At 42.9% G+C, this 27412-nt stretch overlaps 1 protein-coding gene across 1 annotated transcript; it reads right to left on the bottom strand.

The window, feature by feature from the left end:
• Positions 1–8438: 8438 nt before the first annotated feature.
• Positions 8439–10978, bottom strand: LOC308512390 (cyclin-Q-like; the record flags this gene model as incomplete). Its single annotated transcript, XM_081082155.1, has 2 exons — positions 8439–8442; positions 10221–10978. 2 exons carry the CDS (start codon positions 10976–10978, stop codon positions 8439–8441), a joined length of 762 nt encoding a protein of 253 aa, XP_080938281.1.
• Positions 10979–27412: the final 16434 nt, after the last annotated feature.

The following is a 27412-nucleotide window of genomic DNA, read 5'->3' as shown; positions in this document are numbered from 1 at the left end:
ACTCCTGTGAAAGGGCCATTTGACCCACAAAGGGGTCGCAATCCACAGGTTGAGAACCGCTATTCTAAAATGTCAATTAAATCTAATGGATCCAGTGTGTCCTTTAGAGGCTCTGCATCCTTGTTATTTTTTCATATGGAAGATCTATCCAGTGATGTCAGAGGGGTGATAAAAGTCCCTTCCTGTGACTATCCTTTTGTCACACTCTCTGTTAAAGTCTTCTAGAATTTTTGTTTGTTTTGATTTTTTGTTTATTTGTTTGTTTGAGATATATATATTGAGGTGCTCCTATGTTGGCTGAATATATGATTACTAGGGTTATATCGTCTTGTTGGTTGGTCCCTTTAGTATCATGTAGTGACCTTTATGTTTCTTGTGATGGCCTTTATTTTAAAGTCCATTTTTTCTGTTATGCGTATTGTTACTTCGGCCTTTTTTTTCTTTTCCATTTGCATGGAAATTTTTCCCATTCCTTCACTCTCATCCTGTGTGTGTCTTTTGTTTTGAGATGGTGCTCCTGTAGACAGCATATACTTGCATCATGTTTCTGTATCCATTTTGCTCCACTACACCTTTAGATTGGAGCATTGACCTATTTACATTTAGGGTTATTATTCATAGGTATTTATTTATTTATTTCCATTTCGTTTCTGTGTGGCTAAGTTTCTGTCTCTGTTTCTCCTTCTCATTACAGCAATCTCTGTAGCATTTCTTGTAAAGCTGGCTTGGAGATGATGTACTCCTTCAGCCTTTTTCTGTCTAGGAAGCTCTGTATTTGACCGTCTATTTTGAATGAAAGAATTGCCAGATATAGTAATCTTGGTCTCAGATCCTTGCTTTCCATTAACTTGAGTACTTCATGCCATCTTCTTCTGGCCTGTAGAGTTTCTGATGAGAGATCAGGAGTCAGCCTAATGGGAACTCCTTCATAGCTAACAGTTTTCTTTTATCTTACTGCCTTGAAGATTCTCTCTTTGTCTTTAATTTTTGGCATTTTAATTATGATGTGTCTGATCACGGGTTTGTTAGGGTACTTCTTCTTTGGGGTTCTCTTTGGCTCTTGATCTTGTGTGGGATTTTCCTTTACCAGGTTAGGTAAGTGTTCTGCCATTGTTTCTTCAAAGACCTTCTCTATGCCTTTCTCCCCTCCTACCTCTTTTGGCACACTGGCTATTCTAATACTGTTATGTAAGTGTCCCTCCTGTTTGTTTGTTTGTTTGTTTTAAATTTTAATTTTTCTGTCTTTTTTTATTGGGTGATATTTTTAACTCTGTTCTAAATCAGTGATTGGATCCTCAGCGTTCCCTAATATCTGCCTATTCCTTCTAATGTGTTCTTTATTTGTATTATGTCATTTTATATCTTCTTTTCATAGTCACTATATCTTTTTATATGCTGTTGAGCTCTTTTACCTTCATAACCCTGAAGTCAGATTCAGATAAATGTCTTCTCTGTGCTTCATCTCTCTCAATATCTGGAGAATTCTCCAGTTCTCTCATTTGAGGATTGTTTATTTATTTCCTCTTTCTGGCTTTCTGTGTGGGTTTGTGGTGACAAGTTAGGTAGACCTGTCTGCCTATCAGTCTCTAGTGCAGAATATTGTTAAAGGATGTTTCTGACTAAGTAGGTCAGGCAAAGACTCAAAGCCTCCAGAGACCTCCTCTGTCTATAGACTGATAGGATTCCAACTTTACTTGCCTCCAAGGCAATGGTCCTCAGGTTATAGCAAGTGTTTGTTTCAACAGGGTGGGGCAGTTGCCTCTGTGTGTAGGTTTATTGTTATTTATAATCTCTTAAGTGTCCTCAGGGCAAGGTGTTTCCCAGTAGTGTGTGTTAATTGTCTCCCCTCCAGGAAAGGCAAATGTCTGCATGGGAAAGATTTTCTCTGCTGCATGAGGAAATGACTCCTCCAAGGAAACTTGAAGTGTCTGTCTTCTGTGCTGGAACCCTTGACTCCCCAGTTCTGGCTTTTTCCTTCACAGCTCCAGTCCACTTCACCCTCCCTTTGCCAGGGCACAAGCTGTGTGGCTCCACAGGGAAATTTGTGCGCTGGCTCTTTAAGAGGATACCTGAATTTCTAGCTGTCTCTCCCTGGCAGACAGTGCCCTGCTACTATTCACATCCACAGGTTATATGGGTACCCTCCTCAGTTCTGGTGCTCTCTGCTAGGAGGCCCAGCTTGGGGATTAGACCCAGAGTTCTCAGTGGCAGTCCTCCACAGCTGAGATATCTCTCCGAGACTTCAGTTGCTTTCTGTGGGTGTCAGGCCCGCCCCTTCAAGCCTCCTCTCCTCCTACCAGTGTCTAAGTGGCCACCACCTTCGGTCCTTGGGTGTCAGGGTTCTCTCCTGTGAGTTTTCCATTGATTATTCAGGAAGTTGTTCTGTATTTTAGTTGGAATATCAGTTTGTTCCTGGGAGCATGTCCCTGTAGCATCCACTTATTCTGCCACCATTCTTTTAAATATATTTTTATTTATCTCAGAGAGAAACAGAGAGCAAGTGAGAGTTAGAAACATCAGTCATGAGAGCAATTCATTGAGCAGCTCCCTCCTGCAAGCCCCAGACTGGAGATTGAGCCCACACTCAGGCAAGTGCCCTTGACCTGAATCGAAACTGGGGCCCTTCAGTATGAAGGTCGGTGATCTGTCCACTGTTCCAAACTGGCTAGGGTTCTGCCACCTTTTTCAATCTTCTTCAGAATCCCTCTGCATTGTAAAGTCCCTGCTAACATTCTTGTCCAATACGCTCCTTTTCATGTGGTTTCAGGATGGAGTTGTGCATGAAGGTCCTAATGTCCTGTGAGTGCACATTCTGATCAATAGCACCGTCAGGAAATGTGCACTGAGGCATGCTCAGTAGGCGTATAGTAACAGAAACCTGCCATGTATCTTACTGTTTCTGTTTCTGTTTGGATCATGATGGAGCTCAACTAAGGCTCTTGTTTCAAGTAGGGGTAGGCAGGATATACTCTTCATTTCAACCCATGTTCTTCTGAGAAAATTTGGTAGTCATGCCCTACTCTAATATGTATTAGGCCATTCAATTATAAGGCCAGATCTTTTTGTAAGGACAAGGCATTTATTTTTATTGAGTGAAAATTCTAATTAACACATTAATATATAAAGATATAATTTGTACTTCCAACAATCATATACGTATTGAAGAAATATGGAGACCAAATAACTACATCTTAATCAATAGGATACAAGTACAGTAGTTCCTCGCGTTACATTGTTGACGCGTTCCTGCAGTGGGATGTAATGCAATATTCGCGGAAGTCAGAACCCACCTACATAAGCACATATGTCACTCACATGGAGCACACATACACAGCAGTAATGGTGTGCAACAGTAAAAAAAAATTAGAAGAAACATAACAATTGCTGACCTTTCTTGTGGTAAATGAATAATAAGAAAATATAAAGCACATATGTACATACGTAGAAATATCAAACTTTTTTTTTTAATAAATAAATGGGGAATGGCAACGTAACCACAAAACTTATGTACTTCGAGACCAACGTAACCCAAGGAATGTCTGAATTATCACAACAGGTTGAAAAGTGATCAGTGTGGTTTCAGATGGCCTGTTTTTAATGAAAAGTAGGGTGTAAAGGGACACTTGAAAGAGTCAGGCATTGAAAGTTGCTAAATCAGAGCGTGCACATAGTTGTGAAGAAATAAGTTAAAAGTGACTTATTTATATTAGTAAAGAGATGTTTTAAAGTCTAACATAGAGACCCTCACTATAAATTATGTTGGAAAATTGAAAGTATTGATAGCATCAGTGTAGTTAAGAAGAATATGCCTCTGCACTTGAATATAGACAAGCAGCCTTCCCATTTCAATTTTGGATGAGCTAGTGAGCAAAGAAAATTAGTGAAAGGCTCCCTTAGGGGCATTAGTGGAAAGAATTAGCACTGAAACATAGTACTGTTTGTGGGACATGTAATATTTCTCATATTTTGAGGGAGATTAGTGCCCTTCATATAAGCCATTAAATAATACCGCTAAAGAGCAGTAAAATCTGAATGGCCATCATTACCAAAATTCAGGTTATACCTTTAAATTATTCAGCATTAGAAGAGAACCATGCTAAATTGGTGATAAATAATAAAATGACTAGAAGCCCGGTGAACGAAATTCAAGCACCGGTGGCGTCCCACAGCCTAGTCTGCACCCTCACGCAATCTGGGACCCCTTGGGAGATGTGGGACTGCCAGGTTAGGTCTGACACCTCCTGAGGGATGTAGCAGTGCACGAAATGGCAGACAGCCGGGCAGGAGCCCAAGCTGGAGCCAGGTGCTCTGTTCCCGCTCATCCAAGCCCCACTCCACCTGCCACCACTGCTTCTTAGCCTTGTCACATAGGCACATAGGCAGCAGAGGCTCTTGCTGTCACAGCTGCACTTTCCAGCCATTAGCCCGCCTTCTGGCTGAGTGATGCTCTCGCTGTGGGAGAGCCTTGACCACCTGGGGGAAGCTCCTGTGTTGAGCGTCTGCGTCCAGGTGGTCGGTGTGCATAGTACCAACCACTCATAATGTCGCTTACGCTTTTATATATATAGATATGTTTGACCAATTTGGCATGTCCTGGCCCAATAGAATATTAGTAGTCACGGATGATATCTTGCCACTATTAGAATACCAGTGGCCAGGTGCATGGATTTGTGCCCATTGAAAGGAGATTAATTAGAAGAAATATTTTAGTACTGCTATTTACCCTTTCTCTATAATAGCAGTGTCAACCAAATTCTGATTGACAATGAAGATTTGAAACACATGCATGCAATTGGCGCCAGCAAGAGCTTCAAAAGTATGGCACATGCACGAGTCACCTTAGCAATATAAGTGTGTGTGTGTGTGTGTGTGTGTGTGTGTGTGTGTGTGTCTTTAGATAGATAGAGAATAAACTTCCTTAATTAGACCTGCTTTCTGATTTAGCTCAACTTTTTCCAACCCATTGAATCCCCTTAACTTCTCTTCCAGGTAATTGTCAGCAACACAGCAGTAAATGTCAACACAAAGCACATTATTATTGTAGTTCATGCGGGGAGAACAACGGGTAAAATATTTCACTGCAGCAGTTTTTGACTTCATTCAGCACAGTGAGAAAACCTGAAGTCATTTTCAAGTTCCACCATTTCTTCCTTCTTTTCAGTCAGGTCAAGATTCTAAGCTTTCAAAATCTCCGTTTTCTGGCTAATGAAGAGATAAGAGGATACCTCCCAGTTACCATCTACCTACACCAGAGCTTTGAGTGAGGGGCGGGGTTGCGCAGGGTGACACCCACTGCCCCATCCGTGATTGGAGGAGGCTTTTGAGGAGCCCAACCAGAAACAGCAGGCTGGGCCTGGCTAGGTGCCTTCAGTACCAAATGTTCACATGACCAGCGCCTGTGCATGAGCCCAGTGTGCACCCAGTCAGCACACCAGGGCCTGGTTGCATGCACCAGTGAGCAAGCACCTTGCCTGGACTCAGCAGGCTCTGCACCACCTGCTCCTTCACAGCACCAGTCTCAGAGCCAGGGGGCATCCAGAGTCAGGCTGTGTTGGGAGACTGAGGGGCTCCTGGGGGCAGCGTGCTTCCTCTCAGTTCCACTAGGGGGCCTTCAGCTGCAGGGCGCCTGAGGATTCACAGGGCTCCCCAGGGCCATTGCACTAGGAAGGACAGGGCAAGCAGGATGATCCAGGAGGCTTTCAGCTTCACCTCGGTGCAGGGAAGTGGTGATACCCAGGACACAAGGGCACAGGAGGTTCAGAGGGAAGCTTTGGGGCTGGAGTGGGAGGACTTCATGCAGGTGGGGGAGGCTGAGACCCTGGAGCTGAGGTTGGACACAGGCCAGGATGTTGGGCTTGATCTTGAGTGCGGGAGAGGGGAGGACTGGGTGGCTGCAGAGCAGTGTGTGCAGGGAGAGGAGAGTGAGGTGCAGCAGGGAACCCAGAGTGAGGAGCAAGGGGAAGACAAGGAGGGCCTGGGGGAGGTGTTCCAGGCACAGGCTCAGTTTATCCTGTGGACAGAGGGCCTTCTGCAGGTGGTGCCATGGCAGGCCAAGTGGGCAGGTGAGGAGGTTTTCCCAGATCTGCAGGTGGGGAGGCAGGAGGAGGTGGTGAGTGAAGAGCTGAGGCTGGAGGCACAGGATCAAGGTGACCCGCAAGGGAGTGACCACCAGGAGGAGGGGCGGATGGAGGAGCAATTAATTGCAGGGGAGCAGTTTGTCCTGCAGGTGGAGGGGAAGTGCACCATGGAGGCAGTGGAACAGGTGGGAGAGGTGGAGCCTCAGTCCAAGGCCAAAGCAAAGCCAGAAGAAGAGGAGCCAGTGCAGCAGGAGCAGGCCCAGTCAGGGCCCGGGGCCAAGTTAACCTGGTCCCCTCTGGAGGTGCTCCAGGCCCTTCAATTGGAGATGGATCCCATGAACGAGCAAGCCATCAGGGCCTTCTCTCGGCTCAGGTGCAGGACTCGGCAGAGGCTCAAGCCCTATTTCAAACGGAGAAGCCTCAATATCCGGCGCATCCCTGGGTTCTGGCTCACAGCTGTATCCTTGAGGGTAGAGGAGCAGGATCACAAGGAGCATGGGACAGTGCAGGAGAACGGTGTAAGCGGGGATGGTTCCCCTAGAAAAGAACATTGAGGACAAGCTAGGGGCAGGGCGCCCCGGTCTGGCCCAGGATCCTGGAGACACCCTCTGTCTTGTACAGGCAACATAGAAGCATTACCAGGGGGTCCAGGGGCAGAGCTCCAAGGCAGAGGCACGCATACACCAGGGGCTGATGCCCACAGACAGGGCTGTGTTGCACGGGCTCTTCTGGGACTAACTAATGCTGCCTTACAGGCCGTCTCTATGTCCAGTTCCTCAGTCAGAAGCAGGAATGTGTGATGTGTAACCTGTCAAGCCCTCAGCACAAAGCAGTCCGGTGGGCATCAGGGTCTGTCAGGAAACAGAGTGGTGCTGTGCCCCTTTCTGCCGTTTATGTGGAAAGAGTGGCCTTAAGGGAAGGAGAGGCCAGGCCAGGCTGCTCTTTCTAGCTGGTCCATGCCCAGCTCCCAGGTTGCAGGCTCCTTGACCCAAAGCAGTTTGTCAACCACCCAGAGATGTTGGCCATGATCAGCGTCCAAGATAAAAATATGCTCGGCCATGTGATTGATATGAAGGTAAGTGCACCTGCTCCAAGGAGTAGTGGAGGGCAGGTGGGGAAATGGCCTGTCCCTGAAAACAGCTACAGGCGGCAGCACTGGGCTGCGATTTCACTCCCTGGATCCATTTCCTTCTGCAGGTGAGGGAAGTCAGGCATCCCTGGGGTTGCTGCACCATTAGCCTGTACTTCCGCAGCAACCCCTAATTCCGCAACCATGTGATTGTGAAGGAGTATCTCAACACCCTCACGGGTAAGAGGAGGCTCCCTGCATGGGCTGCAGCTGGTGGTGGGCAGGGATGGAAGGTGATGTACCCAGCTTCACATACCCCTCTCCTGCAGGATACAGGTTGTCCCGTGCCACTCCCATTCAGTGGTACCAGCATTGTGAACGAGAAGTCTACAGCCACAGGCTCCAGGACAGCAGCACCAGCTTCTTCTACTGGTTCTCTGACCATAGTGTGACAGCATCTGGCAGGATTGCTGAGGTGGGATGTCACTGGCCATGCCAGCATGCAGCTTCCTGTGTCCGCCTGCTGCTTGGGTTTCTATTTGGGTCCCTGTGTTCTCCTGACCAAGCTCTCTTTGCCCTACCAGATCATCAGCAAGGACCTGTGGCTCAATCCCCTGAAGTACTATGAGAGGATGATGGCCCTGAGTGAGTGGACAGGACGGGTGAGGAGGGCCTGCCGGGGCTCTCCCCTGGTGTGCTGCCAGGTTCCTGGGCCAGTATTTTTCTCTCACAGGGACACCTGGATGCTGGGAGGGATACAGCCTGTGACACCAGGGCCGCAGGGTGTGTGCCTGAGACAGGAACTACCAGTACAACAAGGGCAGTGCAATTTCAGCTCAGGCAGGGGGGCTTAGGCAGGAGGAGGGAGTGTGCATGTCCACTGTCACTCAGAGTCAAAGCAGATTACCTCAGCCCCTCCTCTGAACTCTCCCTCTAGGCCACCCACAGCACCTTCAGGCCTTTCCACCTGCCCCTCAACAGGGGCTGGCATGACATGTTCTTCCTATACTCCTTTCCACAGGTGTCTGCGGATCTTCCTCATGCCGAGGCCTAGGCTGCTGTGCTGCCACGCCACATTGCCCTGTTGCTGCTCACCACCATCTCCCATTTCCCCAAGGTCTCCTCTTCCTCCTGGGGCCAGTGGGATCGGCCTGCTCCTGATCAGTATCTTAGGGGGCAAAGTGTGGGCCACAGAGCTGGAGGAATCCTTGTTTTGCAGCCTTGTCAGAGGTTCTTCAATCCTTTTATCCATTTAGGTTTTCCAAGGAGAATACCTCATTTGTTTACCCTTCCTACCTGGAAAACAGGGCCGCATGCCATGACGAAATAACACACTGCTTCATTTTGTATGCAGTTCACTTCAAAGACTTCATGCACATATGGTCATAGACACCCTGGGAAATTTAGGGCCATGAATATAACTCACCATCCAAACAGACTGCTTTTCTGTGTTTGTAGTAAAATCAGACAAGAAATCCCATGTTGGAGAACACGTTCTTCTGAAAATTTTTTGTAATGTTAGTGTTTAAGGTTTTACCAAAAGTAATATATATGTCTCTTTCTTTTTTTCTACTGACCTTCCCTCCGGCTTCCTCTATCTCTTGTCTCTTGTTCTTGTCACCCACTCCCAGTGTCTTGCCTCTGTTGGTCTGTTGGTTGTGCTTATATTCTGAATATGTTAACAATACAATATGTAAAATTTAAACATTTAAGTATATTGTAATTTAAATCAGCACTTAGGAAGCAACCTTGTACAATTCAAACCTTGCCTCCAATCCTGAAACTTCATAATGGTACCTACAATTCTTGATGCTTCCCCCAAACCTACCATTTGCTTTTTGTCATTCTTAAATAACAGAAGCCAAATTGCTTACAATAAAATATTGTCTGTACCTTATCATTTTTATTTTCAGTGTCTAATTTTTCTGTCACAGGGGCTTCCCCTCTGACTCCCCAAGTGCCCAATCAGGTGAGCTACTGTACTGCATGATTCACTCTCTCTTGCATACATGGTGTATCCTGTGATCGCTGCCAGCACCACACTCAGGACCTCTTACAGGGGTGTCCCATCGGCTGTTGCAGTAATTGCCGTGCCCCCATCATACCCATCTCCTGTGTGGCTGTAATAATCATCACAGGAACTGGGACACCATAAGTCAGAAGGGGCCTTCATGGTGGTGGTGCCCAGTTTTTTATTGGAATGTTGATCTTCCTTTTGTTTAGTGGATGAGTTCAGTATGAATTTTGGAGAATAGGTCCTTATCTGATATAACATTGGCAAATATCTTCTCCCAGGCAGTGGACTTCCTTGTTTTGTTGTTGTTGTTGTTGTTGTTGTTGTTGTATTTGTTGGCCGCTTCTTCTCTGCAGAAGTGTTTTAATTTGACGTCGTCCCATTTGTTTCTTTTCTCCTCAGTTTCCATTGCCCTAGGAGCTGTATCAGTAAAGGTATTGCTGAGACAGATGCCTGATATTTTGCTTCTTCTAAGATTTTAATGGTTACCCACTTACTTTTAAGTCCTTTATTCATTCCCAATTTATACTTGTGTATGGTGTAAGTTGGTGGTCTAGACTAATTTTTTTTGCATGTATCTGTGCTAAAAGTCCAACACCAATTATTATTATGTTTTTATTTTGGCTTTGTAATATCTTCAATGAAACAAAATAAAATTTCCTCTATGATAATTGAGTCATACTTTCTCTAAATCTGGCCTTTAAAAAAATCCCCTGGGGCACAGTCCCATCCGTTCTTTGATTTTCCTTCCACTGATCGCAAACCTCGGCTGTAGTCTGCGTCCTTTCAAAGGACAAAAGCAGACACGGAGGCCTCAGAGCTGCCCGCAGCACCCTCCTGCCCGCGGCACCCTCCTGCCCGCGGGAGGTGCAGCGCCCATCCCCATCTGGACCTTGGCTGCCAGGGAGAGTCAAAGCCTGAGAATCAAAGTGGCAGCATGTCATCGCCTTCACCGGCCTGTCTCCAGCAGCACAAAACCAGTCCTCCCTGCCAGTGCTCTGGGGACCGGCCCTCAGGGCGATGTGGTGGCGCTGTCCCCTGGCAGCCGAGTGTCCCAGGCTTGTCTTTGGGGATCTCTGTGTCCATGGTATAAATGCGAGTGAGATCAGACACAATGTTATCAATGATTGGCTTGGTAAGGTCTCTACTAAACACCTGCCACCATGGCTTCTCGGCCATGGCCTCAGCGGGCACCTGGACCCCATAGACCTGCAGGGCCAGGTGGAGCACCGCCACCGCTATGTGCTGAGCCTGGAACCGGAAGCACAGCCCCCCGCGGTAGCTGTCCCGCAGCAGGGCCCAGGCAGTGACGGAGATGGGGGTCCGATGCCAGCTGTAAGGATTCAGCCAGTTCTTGAGAGAAATCAGGTAGTGGAGCAGGTACCTGTGTGGGTGCTGAAAGGAAACTTGGAAGCGCAGTACCCGCAGCACAAGGAGCTCGCACTGCACAATGCTGTCCTGGATCACCCAGACTACGGAGTCCATCTCCAAGGGCTCGCTGCCTGGGTGGAAGTACCTGTTGGACACGTTGATGATGTCACGGGTTCGCAGGGGCTGTTCTTCCACTTTGCCAGCCAAGTAAAGGGCAGACATGGCGACCAAGTAGGGGTCATAGGCGTCCAGGTTGATCTCACAGAAGAACTTATGGTAAATGGCACAGGCGGTGGCGAGGGGAATGTTCTGCATCCCTAGCTTGACACCTGCCTCCATGATGAACCTTGTCACGCGGAAGTGCACCCTCGCCTGGGGTTCGGGCCACCCCTTGGCGCCTGGCGCCGCGTCCTCCTCTCTGCAGCTGTCCAGGCTAAGGTCCTCCATGGGGCCCTGCTGGGAGGCCCCAGACCCCGCGGGAAGGGCAAGAGTCTCCAGTGCAGTGCCTGTGCCAGCAGAGTCCTAGCCCAGTGCGCAGCCGCCCCACCGCGCCCCGCCCCACCGCGCTCTGCCCCGCCCCGCGCCGCCCCACCTACCCAGCCCTGCCTAGGCCTGACTGCCATCCAGGTTCCACCACCAATTATTGAAGAGACTGTATGACTCCATTCTATGCTTTTGCCTCCCTTTGTCAAATATTAATTGAGCATAATGGTTAGGGTCGACTTCTATGTTCTCTGTTCTGTCCCATTGGTCTTTATGTCTGTTTTAGTTCCAGTAAGAGGCAGTTCTGAGAATGGTGGCTTGTAGTATAGCTTGATATCTGGTATTGTGATCCCTCCAAATTTGTTCTTCTTTGTCCAGATTGCTGTAACTATTTGGGGTCTTTTCTTAAATTCATAGGAATTTTTGGAAACTTTCTTCTAGGTCTGTGAGATACGCCATTGACATTTTAATGGTTAATACATTAAAACTGTACATTGCTTTGGGTACTATGAACATTTTAATGATGTTGATTGTACCAAACCATGAATATGGTATGTTCTTCTATTTGCTTTAGTCTTCCTCTATCACTTTTTTTCAATTTCCTGTAGTTTTCCAAGAACAGGTTTTTACCTCCTCAGTTAAGTTTATTCCTAGGTTTCTTAAAATTTTGTTGCACTGCTAAATGGCATTTTTGTTTGTTTGTTTCTATTTCTGAGTTCATTATCCGTGTATCAAAAAGCCATAGAATTCTGGGTGTTAATTTTGTACCCTGCTACATTGCCAAATTCATTTATTAAATCTCCTAGTTTTTTTGGTGGAGTCTTTAGGTATTTCTATGGACAATACCATGCCATCTGCGAATTATGACAGTTTTACTTCCTCTTTTCCACTTAGCATGCCTTGTTTGACTTCTTCTTGTCTGACTGCATTGCCTAGCACTACCAGTACTCTGTCGAACAGAAGTGGTGAGATTGGGCATCCCTGTCTTGTTCCTCTTCTTAGAGTAATTGTTTTTGCCCATTGAGTATGATGTTGTCTGTAGTTTTGTCACATAAGGCTTTTTTAATGTTGAGGTATGATCCCTCTATGCCCAGTTTGCTTAGAGTTTTTATCAAAATTGGGTGTTGGATTTTGTCAAATGCTTTTCCTGCACCAATGGATATGAATCTCTCTCAATTTGTTTATGTGATGCATCACACTTATTGATTTCTGGATGTTGACTCATCCTACTTCCCCAGAATATATCCGCTTTGGCATGGTGTATGCTCATTTCAATGTAATGTTGCATCGCATTTGTTAGAGTTCTGTTGAGGATTGTAACATCTATGGTCATCAGAGATATATTGGCCTGCATTTTTCTTTCTTTGTGTTTTCTCTATCTGGCTTTGGGATTAGAGTAATGCTGGCTTCATAGGAAGTGTTGGGAAATGGCACTTCCTTTGAATTTTATGGAATAGTCTGAGGAAGAAGGTTTTAGTTTTTCTTTGAACACTTGGTAAAAGTCCCTGTGAAGCCGTCTCACCCAGGCTTTTGTTTGCTGCAAGTTATTTTTGTGACTGCTTGAATTTCCTGAGTAGTTATTGGCGTGGTCCTATGTTTTATTCTTCCTAACTGAGTTTAGGAAGATTGTATTTTTCTAGGAATATGTCCATTTCTTCAGGGTTGATCAGTTTGTTGGAGTAGAGTTGTCCATAGTATTTATTTACAATCCTTTTTATATCTGTGGGGTCTTTTGCTATTTTGCCTCTTTCATTTCTGATTTTGTTTACTGGGGTCCTGTTGGTGAGCCCAGCTAGAGCTTAGTCAATCTGGTTTATCCTTTCAAAGAAATAGCTCATGTCTTTATTAATCTTTTGTGCGGTTTTTGGTCTCTATGTCATTTATTTCTGCTCTGATCTTCATTATTCCTTCCTGCTGCTCAGTTTGGGCTTTGCTTGTTGCTCTGTCTAACTTTTTATGTTGTGCGGGTTTGATAATTTGTTAACTGTTTTTCTTGTTCTTTGAGTTAGGCCTGTAATGCTATGAAGTTCCCTCTAAGGACTACTTTCAGTGTGTCCCATAGATTTTGGACTTTTATTTTTAATTTTCATTTACTTCCAGGATGATTTTAATTTCTACTTTAATCTCTTCGGTAACCCAGTTATCTATCTTTGTACATAAAAGCCCTGTGACCGGAATGGCAGAATGACCAGAATAGCTGGTGGCTATGACTTGCATTGCGGCAGCCAAGCAGTCTTATCTGGGCCCCAATCGGCCATATCCCTGACCAACCTTGCTTCCCATCTGCCCCCAATCCCCCATTCGGGGCAGGACTGATAAGAAAACCACTCACAGCCTTTCCCCTGGTCAGCCACACCCCCTATATGCGCTAACGCCCAGATTGGAGGCATGGCCTTCTGGTTAACCGCCAATGGCCACTAACCACTGCAGGCCTGGCCCCATGTGCCCATCTGGGGAGGCCAACCAGACGGCTTCCATACAGGAATTCATACCCTGGGCCTCCATTTATTTAATAAAAGACTATTTAGCCTCCAAGTATTTGAATTTTGTTATATCTTATTGTAGTTTATTAGCAATATAAGGGGCCCAGTGAACGAACTTTGTACACTTGGCGGAGTCCCTCACGCTCTGGCAGCCTGGGAGACCTCAGGGCATGTCCGAATGATGTCTTCGGCTTAGTCCCAGTTGCCAAACATGCTTAGCGCCTCTGTGGAGGTGGGCGAGATTCCTGCCACTGCTGCTCCACTGGCCAGTCGTCAGCACAGGATCCAGCTGAATGGCGCTGCCCTGTGGGAGCTCACTGATCCCCAAGGGCAGCTCTTGCATTGAGAGTCTACTCCCTGGGTGTCAGAGCACATCATAGCAATCGGTCTTATCTCTTTTTTATGACCTTTACTTTGAGATTTCTTTTTTCTCTCTTTTCTAAATTGTTTTATTGCTTAAAGTATTACAAAGGGTATTACATATGTCTCCTCTTTCTTCCCCGCCCTGACTATCCCCTGGCCTCCCCTAACTCCCAGTGTCTTATGTCCATTGGTTATGCTTATATGCATGCATACAAGTCTTTCGGGTGATCTCTTACTCTCCCCTCCTGCCCCCCAACCCTCCCCGGCCTTCCCGCTGTAGTTTGACAGTCTGTTCGAAGCTGCTCTGCCTCTGTATCTATTTTTGTTCATAAGTTTATAATGGTCTTTATTATCCATAAATGAGTGAGATCATGTGGTATTTTTCCTTCATTGACTGGCTTATTTCACTTAGCATAATGCTCTCCAGTTCCATCCATGCTGCTGCAAATGGCAAGAATTCCTTCTTTTTTACAACAGCATAGTATTCCATCATGTAGATATACCACCGTTTTCTAATCCATTCATCTGCTGATGGGCACTTAGACTGTTTCCAGGTCTTAGCTATGGTGAACTGTGCTGCTATGAACATAGGGGTGCTTATACCCTTTCTGGGCTCAGAGGTGTGGCAAACTTTCCTGCCCAGATCCCTGGTTTTTACCTTACCAGAGGAACTCTGCCCTTCCTGGCTGTAAACTGTCTGACCACCTGAGTGTACTTTGCCAATTCCGGGTGGGTGTTATTAGTTTCAGCTGCTCACTCCATTTGCTCCAGGATGTGCCCTGGGACGTGTATGCCTATTCCATCGCCATCTTGGCTTCTTGAGATTTATTTCTTCAAATATAATTATTGATCCCCTAGTTTTTTCCCCTTCTTTGCCTGAAAAGTATTTCTCTCCTTCCACTTTCAGTCCATGTGAGTCCTTATTCTGAGGTGGGTCTCTCATAGACAGCATATATATGGGTCTTGTTTTATTATAATTTTGGCCATTATATATCTTTTGAATGGAGTGTTTAGTCCATTTAGGTTTAAGGTTATTTTGATAGTTACTGATATGTTGCCACTTTTTTCTTTATGCCTGTGTTTCTTCTGTCTCTTCTATTCCTTCTTTTTACAACAGTCCCTTCAGCATTTCTTGCATTGATGGCTTAGTAGTGAAACACTCCCTTAGATTTTTTTTTTTTTCTGTAAAGACACTGAATTCCCCTATAGTCTTGAATGATTGCCTTGCTGGATAAGTATTCCTGGATTTGGTCCCTTGTTTTGCATCACTTTGTATATTTCCTTTCATTCCCTTCTGGCCTGATGTGTTTCTGTTAAAAATCATTTGATAATCTAACAGGAGAGCCTTTGTAGGTGACTCTCTGTCTCTCTCTTGCAGCCTTTAAGGTTCTGTTTGTGTCATTATTGTTTGCCATTATAATTACAATGTGTCTTGGTATAGGTCTTATTGGTTTCATCTTGTTTGGGACTGTCTGTGCTTGTGTGACTTTTTCTTCCCAAGATCAGGAAGGTTTTGTGATTATTTCTTCTAATAGGTTTCCTAATCCTTGTTCCTCATCTTGTCCTTCTGACACCCTTATTATACACATGTTATTTGTTTCATGTTATCCCCAATCTCCCTTAGGATATCCACATGCTTTCTATTTTTTCTCTCAAGTTGCTGTTCAGATTGTGTTGTTCCAGGTGTGTTACTCTGCCCTGTCTCCTAAATCGCTGATTCAATCCTTTGCTACTTCTAGTCTACTATTGAAACCTTCCATTGTATTTTTTATTGTAGCTATTATCAATGTTTTTCATTTTTCCTTGATTCTTATGTAAGTTGTGGATTTCCCATGCATCTGGTGTATGAACTTTATGACCCTTATTCTGAATTCCTTTTCGAACATATTGTATGTCTCCATTTAATTGAGTTCCTCTTCTGGCAATTCCTCCTTTTCTGTCCTTTGGGTGTTGTTTGTTTGTCTCCCCATTTTAGCTATCATGTCAGAACCCAGGTGCCAGGGTGTGATGGGCCAATGGCCACAGAGTGGATCCGCAATTCAATTGTACACTCCAAGACTCACAGGAGGCAATGGCACTGGTGGGGGGCTGGAGTCCCGGTGTCCGTGGGTCTGCTGCTGCCGTAAAAAGGTCTTTGGCCAGAGTGGCTCTCAGGTGATGTGTGAGGCCCATCTGGGTAGAGGTGAGGCTGGGTTCCTAGTCATAGCAGCTCTCCCCTTCAAGATGGTTTGTTTTCTTAGAACCATATTTAACATCAAACAGTGCAGTAACATAAAAATACTAAAGATTGTGCAAAGAGCCGATTAAAAATAGAATGGAGAAACAAATCAGAACTATGTATACAGAGTTGCATTCATACTGGACATTGTTTTCTGTCATTTTTACTGAAGAAATAGTAAAACTAAGAAACCTGAGAAGCGGTAGAGGAGGAATAAAGTACCTAATCATTTTGAATGAATGATTGTTTGTTTTAAAAAATAAATAGTTTATGTAAGCCGGGTGCACTGGAAAACATGAAATAGATGTGTCAAAACATAAATGAAGTAACAGACACATTCTAAAAAGTAATCCACATTGCCCAGTCAGTATTGCTCAATGGTTGAGGATAGAATTGTGAACCAAGATGTCTCATCATCTATATCGGGTGAGGACACATGCCCAGGGTGCTGGCTGGTTTGCCAGTAGGAGCCATTTAAGGAAGCCGCTGATCAAAATATTTCTCTTTCATCTATGTTTCCATCTCTCTATCCCTCTCTCCAGATAACCAAGAATAAGCCTACTAAAAAACAAGAATGGAATTTATGTGCTTTCCCCTGGAATGTGAGACATTTTCGTCCTTATTACTAGGGGTCTTTGGAGGACTTTTATTAACCAACATACATTTTAGTCCTTATTACTAGGGGTCTTTGGAGGAATTTTATTAACCAAAATATATGTTTCTGTGTTGAATACTTCAATAGAATATTGTTAATAATGAAGTGTTTCATAAACTTTCCATGAAAAAGGACTCTGTCATTTTTGAAGGAAACACTTGGTTTGGGAGAAGAATTTGAGGTAGATCTTGATTTTAGTTGCAATAATAAGTAGGTTTCAAACAGTTGCTCATTTGTTCAGGTTAAATGTTATGTAGTGTTGATATTATGTGTACTCATTTTAGTCTGTGGGTGGAAAAACAACTAAAGTAGACTACACCAAGAAACCATCTTTTCAAAGTGGGGGTGGGCAGAGGGCACCACTTCCATCAAGAAATAGAGGTGATGTGAGAAGTCTGAGAAGTGAAAGAGAGGAAGTAAGAGAAGCAAAAGGACATCCCTCAGGTGTAAAACACTTAGGTAATGTTTCAAAATCTAGGGATGGTAGGAGATCTGAGGTAGGTAAACACATAATACAATATGCAAATGAGGTGTCATAGACTTGTGTACCTGAAGCCTATGTGATCATATTAACTTCCATAAATTCAATAAAGAGTGCCTATGTGATCATATTAACTTCCATAAATTCAATAACTTTAAATTCATAAAGTTACTGTCAGTAACTCAAATGTTTTTAAAAAATTTAAAAAAGATATGAGCATGAAACCATTATTTATGTGAAAACAGTAACATTGAATGAAGAGATACACCTCAATTTCATTCATATCATTCAAAGCAAAAGAAATGATACCGTTCATTAGATTGAGAATGTATACTGATGATCAAGATGATTTGTAATTGCTAAAGAGGTATAGCACATATAATAATGAATGCAGTATATAATGTGTGAAACACTCCTAATGACCTTACACGGATAGGATTTAAACCTCAAGCTAAATTCAGTCTATTTTAGCATTACTGTTTGCCTCTAGTCACTTCAACTGTTCTCTGAAGAACTCAATTCTATTGATCTTATGTTAGAATGTTACACTTTGGGAACAGGAAGTCATGTAGGTTTAAAGTGAAGATTCATACTTATTGAACTACTAAGAATTTGTTCTGAAAGTACCCTTCTTTCATCTCAAAAAAGGACATCAGTTCACCTTGGAAAATTCCCCCTGAAATAAAAGTTGGTCTAACTATATAAACGTCAAGGACACACACTTCATTATTTAGAATTGGATTTGAAATACTAGTTTTGAGTATAGGAATGTGCAACCCTGTACTGTGTAAAATAATAATCTCTATTATTAATTTGATAAGATGATCTTGTACTTAGGTTTGATGTAGAAAACTTTCCATTTGGAAACTACATAAGAGAAATGTCTATGGTATTAAATAGATTCACAAAGGGGTCTCTGACTCAGGAAAAGGCTAAAAACCAATGATTCACCAAGTTTATTGGTCTTTCTTTCCTTCTTTCTTTCTTGTATATGAGGAATATGAAACATGAATAAACATGTTGACGAGCTATTTTCAGGGAGTTGTCTTTTAATTAATTTATCTATTTACTTATTTGACTGACTATGAAAGGAAAGTATATTCATTTCAATATATCTGTAGGAGGAAAAGTTGGTTTCATATTAACCAGTTTTCCTAATTTCAAAGATTTAGTGTCCATTTGTGATAACTAGGTGTGTGACATTTCAGGGAAAATTTCCTAAAATATTATTGCAGGGTTTGTGCAAGATGAAGGTGAATGTTCCTGTTTTTACCATCTGGGTGATACTGAGATGAGTTTGCCAGTTCATATTTGGCCACATATGAGGATGCTCATAGTTCTTCTTTCCCATGACGAATTACAGAATTGGAAGATAAGCCTCTTTCCTATTTGAAAATGAAAACAGTGATTGTTAATTATGTATTATTCAACATGTTTTCTTTAAATACTATTAAAATAGAGTGTAGTATTCTGATCAAAGAGTTATTTTATAAATGAACTGTAGGAATTATATGATAACATTTGTGAAATAACACTTTTTTGTAATGCATCATGTTTTGACTTTTTATATTTTAATTTTTAATTATGACATTGCATGTTTTAAAAGCTTTTATTGAGATGAAATTAGTTTGATGACTAGTTGAGACTGTTTTCTTGTATCTTTTAAATAACTTCTTTCACTTAGTATATCTGGATTCTCTGCATTCAAATTCTGGTGTATGTGTGTGTGTGTGTGTGTGTGTGTGTGTGTGTGTGTTTTGTTTTGTTTTATTGGCACGTATATATAATTCTGCTTCAGTTCTTTCTCAGTTATCCAAACTGATTTTCAATAACTCTGAGCACTGTACTGAAGACATGTGAAGATAGAATTTTATCATTTTGTGCTAACCAGCATGCTTATGACCATGATCCTGTTTAGTAAATATTTATACACAATATCCAGACGTGACCATTTAACAAATGTTGACCTTACTCAAGTAGAATGATGTTATTTATGACACAGAGGATGGCAGACATACAATTAATCTTCACAGAAGTGGCTGCAGGGTGGATACCCTTCCGCTGAAAAGAACTCCATCTTCAAGAAGTTGGGATCCTCCACCTACAAGACCTGCCCATTCTGATCCAAGGCAAAGCATTACTGGGATGGGAAGTCAAGGTAAATGGTACAGTCTCTCATGGATTAGAGTAATGAGCTGTTTTAAAAGGAATGCTACACTTTAATTTCTGGAAGCCTTGTGGAAAGTGAGTAGTGGATGGGCATCTGTACTCAACACTATCTTATTGTTTCATTGTTAGGAATAATTCTTCATCTTCTGATTAGTGAGGTAATAAGTAGATAACACCAGAGTGAAGAACGCAATCCTTTTAATCCATGTTGATACAGTGTCCCTCTTTTTTATATTTACTTTATTATATTTTAAGAAAAATGGTTTTAGTGTCATATTGTTACATTCAATAAATGTTAATATTTCTAGAAAAACTATTTTAAATGTAATAATTTTACATGCAATAAGCATTAATATTCCAAGAAAAACAATTTTAAATATAATAATACTGGAGACCCAGTGTACAATTCATGCATGGGTGGTTTCCGGCCAGCACACCCCAATCGCCAGGTTGGCCAAGGGGAGGGGATACAGGTGTTTGGCCGGCTGGCTCCACCCAGATCGAGTGGGGGATCAGATGGGGGAAGATGAAGGCCAGGGGAAGGGGCTGTGGGCAGATTACTGGCTGGTGGGTCCTCAATCATTGAGCGGGTGGAGGGGGGCCGTGGACAGAACAGTGTGGGGCTGCCTGCAGGGTGCAGCCTGGGATGCTAGCCAAACTGTCCCACCCCATGGTGGATCTCATGGTCAAACTCCTGTTTGAAGGGACAATTTGCATATTAGTCTGTTATAATATAGTGTTACATGCAATAAACATTAATATGTTAAGGAAAAAATATTAAATATAATATTACCAAAACAGTGCAAACCTATTTTATCACAAAGGTTGTAGGAATTATTAAATATATGAAAATAATAGGATTCCTTTTATTATATTATAAAACATATATTTTTTACTCTGGCTCTATTTTATTCATCTGTTTATTCTTTGATTGTTTGAAATATTTTTTATTGATTTCAGTGAGAAAGGGAGAGGGAGAGAGATTGCAACATCAATGATGCGTGAGAATAATTGATTCTCTGCCACCTGCATGCCTCACACTGGGGACAAAGCCCACAACCCAGGAATGTGTCTTTGGCCAGAATCAAACCTGGGACCCTTCAGTCTGGAGGCCAATAGTCTATCCACAGTGCCTAACCAGCTAGGGCTATTTTTTCTTTATTGATTAAGGTATTACATATGTGTCCTTATCCCCCATTTGTCCCTCCTACCTCCTCCTCATGTCATCACCCCCACTGGTGTCAGTGTCCATTAGTCAGGCTCATATGCATGCCTCAAGTCCTTTAGTTGATCTCTCTAACCCCACCTTCCACTACCTTCCCTGCAGCAACCTTTTGCAGCAAAGATTCAGGAACTGCAAAAGTGTATGAACTGAAATGAATACACTATACGACAATTACATATTTAGAAGGCGTGGGGGAGCCAGGTGAAGGCATTTCTCTCTAGTAACGAGGCTCTCTGAAACCCAGGACCCATCAGTTTTTATTTACTTTAATACACATTTGCCCTTTAGCAAAGCATACAGGCATATCGATGGTAAAGTTTGGTAAACAATAAAAGTATTATCATGGTAGGAGGTTGCTTAAAGCCATTTTGCCAGCAGCAGGGTAGCAAAATGCTGATTTTCCGCCATGCTGATTATCAAAGTCCATTCGCCTGCTGTAGGATTCTCGCTTTGATATGTTCACTACTGTTGGTCTTCGCTGGGCCGACATTTCCCCCTTTTTGCTTTCTTAATTAGTTTAGAAAGGTGTCTGCCATTAGCTGGGCTCAGATCCTTTTAAGACTTTTCATTCTGCATCTTAACCCTGGAAGCAAACATAGAAGAACAAGAAAGAAAGACAATAGCGGTTACTCTAAAAAGGAAACGTAGGGAGATTCGACGACAAGGATTGAGTTCTTTCATGTCCTTCTAAATATTATTGTCAGGTATTTAAGGAATTCATTCATAGCAGGCTTCTTTTGGGGCCATTAGTTTTTTATGGATCCCTTTCCCAGTCACAGTTAGCTTGTGACATGACAGCAATGATGTTCGAGTTCTGGATGGTGGACAAATGGTGAGAAATGACAATGTAGGTCTGAATTTTTTTGGCTTTGTCATGGGCAACCTGCACCAATGCACCGATGATGAGTGCTAGCATGGCAAGGCGTCTTCACCATCCCCTATCTCTGGATGGTTCTCCTCTGACTCCTCAGCGTTTTGCTTGGGGCCTCTGCTATCTGTGGTCAGTTCCTCCCTCAGATTCATGTTGCAGGAACCATCCAGGCTTAGAGGAGTTTTATGGAAACACACAAGTATATCCTCGACCAGAGGTTAATAAAGGGACCCTTCTATAAACCAGACTCGGTATCTTTCCATTTAACCAGACCATTTTGGTTTGGCTTATTCTGACACCAGTGTAATTCTATGGGTGTCTTGCCATCAGCATTACAAGGAAAAATTTTAAAGTAATTAAGGCTTGGTGTAGTCTACTTACAGGAGATTTCTTCACTATTCCCCCACTTTTGTTTTTCAAGTTGGGATTTAGAGGCCCTTGTAGCAGATATAACATGCAAGGGGGACATTTCTTGATAATCTGTTTTGCCTGCTGTACAATATTTTGGCAGGCTGATGTAAAAGTTGATGAGATTCTGTGGCCTGTTTAATAAAATAACTAATTGATAGGCCTATGCATTTCCTTTTGTTAAAGGACCAGGACTTGTTCAAATAGTATAGATAGGCATCGGTCACAGACATTTAAATTGAGTAGTTGCAGTTCTGTTTACCAAGCCAGCAGCATAGGCAGATCAAAGATAATATGAATAGGCTTTTGGAAATCCTGCAAGTCAGCCTTGATCGTTTCTAATTCGATTCTTTGCACAGAAGTATGACTGGTCTGAATGACTTGGTCTGAATTCTTTGCATTATAAGCAGCTTTACCATGAGATGAACTATCAGTAAAAACAGTAACTGCTCCAGGAATAGGTTTCTGCCTATTCCAACTAAGTTCCCCTGAATATTATTTTATTTTCATTTGCTAATTTAAATCAGTCAAAAATAAGGCTTATTTCCTAACTTCGTCATTGGGTGGGGACAGTAAATGACACTAATAGGGTTTTTGCTATCAGTCTTTGAGTATATTGACATAAGCGTTGTTTACGGAGGCAAAATGCAAATGGTTTACTTTTCTTTATGAGGCCTAATACATTTATTTTTAATTACAGTTTTCTAGATCTTTGAAGGGAATCTGCTCCTGTTTTTTCTCCCAGAGTAATTTCTAGGCCACATTTAGGGAGTGTCTTTTAAAAACATTTTTTTTTCTTTTAAATAGAGCTACAAACTTGGTTCCTTTTAAGAAATACCAATAAGAGGTATGTTGGCCAATTGTGCAATGCATACAGATTAAGTCAAAGTAACTCCTTTTTTTCTATGGTGTCTTATTAATGGTGAGATTTAATGCTCCAATAATAACTTTTTGTTTTCCTTGTAAATAGTAGCAGATGAGATTTAAAAATTTCTCCTTTTTTTGAGCTTAAAATTTACTTTTGAACAGCATTCTTTTGGTTATTGCATAGGTACAGAAATTTTACTCTGGACTGTGTTAGAACCAATTGCTAATAAAATATCTGCTTCTCGTATAACTGAGTTTATATGAGACCATGATTATATTGTAAAAAGCTAATTTATTTAGTGACTAAAGTACGCATCTTTATTGAGAAAGCAAAGTAAGTAAACTTATACATTTGACCTATGAAGTCCAGATGTTGCACTACCCCCGGGCCTAGCTAAAGATCTGGCTGTCAGGTCTCCCATCTTAAAATTCTGCTGCTGAATAATCTGATTTTGCTTAAGAAGTATTCAGCAACTTTGTCATGCCCTCCCTTAGAGGGTGAAACTTTTATAACATTTAAAATACGTGCATGTAAAGAGAACACAGCTATTAATTTTTATTTGATGAAGCTTCAAGTGATTTCAAGTATATTAGATCGGGGTAATTTGGTTTGAAAATATTTCTTTTCCTAAAATATTTCTTTTAAGAAGAGAGTAAACCCTTGAATTATTCCAGGGAACTTGAAAAGTTTCAAAGCTATCTCTTGGTTAAAGTCTTGAAATTTAACATGGAAAGACTATCACAAATATGTGTAACCCAAACATTACATTATACGTTTGTTGTAATTATGCTAAAATAGATCAATAAAATTTAAACTGGTTTTTTTATTAAAAATTTGGTTCAGACCATAGAATTAATCCTCTTTTTTAATCAGTCCAATAAAATATTATATCCTAGGTTGACATTTTACCACACATAGTACACATAAGGACTACAATATACTTTGTACTACTAAGTTTTTCCAGAGAAATCACATGAAATATTTTTCTTGATAATGAATTTCTAAACTTTATGCATTGTATCATTACGAGCACATAATTTCTCCCAATTTAATTTGAACTTTTAACTCTTGGAAGCCTTAAATTTTAGGTGGTAAGTTAAATACTTAGCATTTCTTAGTTTAGTAATACCTTCACATTTTTAGGGATATATTTCCAATAAAATTAACAAAGACTTATTTAATTAATAGATTCAAATCTGTCCTTTGTTTTTTCATTCGAGTCAAACTCAAATAAATTTTGCAAAATTTTGTTATTTCAAAACCTTTAGAGTTTTAATAAGTTTTTTTACTTAATGTAAGCAACTACAATTTTTTAAGTTACCAAAGACTTTGGAAAAGTATGTTTAGACATATGAGGTTGCCAAAGAAGTAGGGGGAGAAAGGAAGAAGGCCTGTAGCCATTGGAATTTTAAAACCACCACATTTTTCCTTCAGAGATAACATCTAAGAGTGCTTTTCCAGGTTCTCTGCTTTTACAGGGAGAATATCCACTGGCCCTTTCCTCCAACAGAGAGTGCAGTCTGCCCTCTCCTCAGGGACTGCACCCTCACCATCAATATATTTATTTATAACTATGGGCCCGGTGCACGAAATTCATGCACTGGGGCGAGGGGGGAGAGTGTCTCTCAGCCCAGCCTGCCCCCTCTCACTTACTGGGAGCCCTCAGACGTTGACCCCCATCACCCTCCAATTGCAGGATCGGCCCCTTGCCCAGGCCTGACACCTCCGCCAGAGGTGTCAGGCTTGGACAAGGGACCCACATCTCCCCCCGATAACTGGCTCTGGCCCCCGCCCAGGCCTGAGGCCTCTGGCCAGGAATTATGCCTGGGCAGGGGACCCCCATCTCCCTCTGATCGCTTGCTCCACCCCCCGCCCAAGCCTGACGCCTCTGACCCAGGCTTCAGACCTAGGCAAGGGAACCCTCATATCCCCCCAATCACTGGATCCACCCCCCATCCAGGCCTGATGCCTCTGGCCCAGGCAACAGGCCTCGGCAGAGGGCCCCCACCCCCCTCCAATTGCTGGCTCCATCCCCTGCCCAGGCCTGATGCCTCGGCCAGAGGAGTTGACCCTCATCACCCTCTGATCACCAATCACCAGATCGGCCCCTTGCCCAGGCCTGAGGCCTCTGGCAGAGGTGTCAGGTTTGGGCAGGGGACCCCCAGCTCCCCTCAGTTGCAGGTGGCTCTGCCCCTGCCCAGGCCTAACGCCTCTGGCCAAGGCAGTAGGCCTGGGCAGGGGACCCCGAGCTCCCCACGATATCCCGCTCTGCCCCTACCCAGGCCTAACGCCTCTGGCTGAGGCATTAGGCCTGGGCAGGGCATCCCCAGCTACCCACCATTACAGGCTCTGCCCCTGCCCAGGATAACGCCTCTGGCCAAGGCATCCGGCCTGGGCAGCGGGTACCCGCAGCGGCAGCGGCAGCGGCCCCGTGATCGCGGGCTCTGCTTTAGGCCCAGGCAAGGGACCCCTAGCTGCTGGGACTACCGGCTTTGCCCGTGCCCAACTCCCATCACTGGCTCCAACCCTACTTCCCGCTATCACTGGCCAGGGTGGCAAAGGTGCCCAATTCTCCGACCATGGATGGGGTGCAGGGCTCTTAGCTCCCCCCTGGGTTTCCGATTCCTGTCAGCGACAGTGGGCTTCTTCATGCTTTCCCTTTCGCCTCCCTGCATTGTGCCTACATATGCAAATTAACCGCCATCTTTGGTGGCGGTTCACTGCCATCTTAGTTGGCAGTTAATTTGCATATCGCCCTGATTAGACAATGAAACGGTAGCGGTTATCACCATCTAAGGGCGTTTCACATTGGCAAATTTTGCAGCAGAGAAAACTTACTGGCTTTCATTGGCTTTAATATTAACCTTGGAATATGGACCATTATTATTTAAGAACTGCCCCTTCTTATGGAAACACTAATCTTATTTCTTAAACACAGCCTGTATATTTTCCTTGTGTCATTTTCACCATCTTATAAAGAAAAACAGTCTTGGGTTTGTACTATAGCATCTATGAAGAGATGGGGGTCAGTCCAAGAGGCACCCAAAATCGGGTGGGGTGCGACTTCTCTTAACCTAGTGTTTTTCTCTTCATGGGTACAGAAATCCCAGAGATATCCCTTAAATTGTGAGGAATGTCTCATCTATCCAAATTTCAAATGACAGTCTGGGAAGTAAAATGAGACTTTTAATAACACTCTCGAGACTGGGCATACATTTTACAGGATCACCAAAAGACTAGTAATTAATGGGTTGGGAGGTGTTTTAGATATTTAGTAATGGCCTGTCCATCTACTGTTTCTTTTCTTATTAAATTAAATTGAAGGCATGCTTAATAGACTAACAATAAACAACCAAAACAGATTAATAATAATCAACTGACATGCGCTCATAACATAGAGACAAGGCTTAATGAATCAGAGTAGTTTTCATCGATCTTATTCTGCTCTTCATGGCATTGGCTATCCTCTCAAGTTATTTTACCTAAAATCTGCCTGTCCCAAGGTGTCATATGGTAATTTTCAGACAAAGCATTAAAGGGTCCTTTTGTAAAATGACTGTTAACACCGTTTTCTCTAGCTGCTGTGCCTTTCCACACTAGAGGTGGAGGACCCAGGGCTTAGGTATTACAGACTTTTGATCCCCAATACGAATTAGGCATAATGCAGTGCGAACAAGAGCACACATAGTTCAAGATGGCAATGTTACATTTTTCCTTGAGCCTGATCTCAGAGAGTACCTTTTGATATTTTAATTTCTTTATCCTTGAGCATACAAGTAAATGTTTACAATTATTTATTTATTTATTTATTTATTTATTTTGCTTTATAATCAAACTTTCGCTCATTATAGCCTGGCAGAAAAGAAAGATTTTCCGCCCACTTTATGTTTCACAATTTCCAAAGCTGGCATGGGCTTTGTGCACAGAGAATTTTCCCCACCTTTTCAGTGCACTTCTCAGCTTTCTGGTGAAATGTCTTCATTTTTCACTCTGGTGAAATTTCCTCTCCAGATGCCCCACATTGGGCGCCAGAATGCTGCAACCTTTTGCAGCAAGGATTCAGGATCTGGAAAAGGAGCTGAACACAAATGAATACACTAGACAACAAATAGAAATTTAGAAGACATGGGGGAGCCAGGCAGAGACCTTTCTTTCTAGCAGAGAAGCTCTCTGAAACCCAGCACCCATCAGCTTTTATTGACTTGGCTTTAGGTTTCTCATATATGCCCTTTAGCAAAGCAAACAGGCATGTCAGCAGTCAAGTATGCTAAACATTAAAAGGGTTATCAGGTTAGGAGATTTCCTTCAGCCATTTTGCCAACTGAAGGGTAATATAATGCTGATTTTCAGCCTTGCTGAATATCAAAGTTCATTAGCCCTCTATGAGATATATATATATATATATCTATATATATATATACATATCTATATATATATACACACACCCACATGTACATATACATATATATACGTATGTATGTATATGTGTGTGTGCATATCCTACCTAATAAAAGAGAAACATGGTAATTGGCGTACGACTGCTACCCTTCCCATTAGCTAATCAGGGTGATATGCAAATTAACTTCCAGCCAAGATGGCTGCCGGCAGCCAGGCAGATTAAACTGAACATGAGGCTTGCTTGCTTCCATGCCAGAGG

The sequence above is a fragment of the Myotis nattereri genome (assembly GCF_964212035.1).
Source record: "Myotis nattereri genome assembly, chromosome: Y".
In the NCBI taxonomy this organism is placed as follows: domain Eukaryota; kingdom Metazoa; phylum Chordata; class Mammalia; order Chiroptera; family Vespertilionidae; genus Myotis; species Myotis nattereri.
This window is presented reverse-complemented; position numbering and strand designations above follow the sequence as displayed.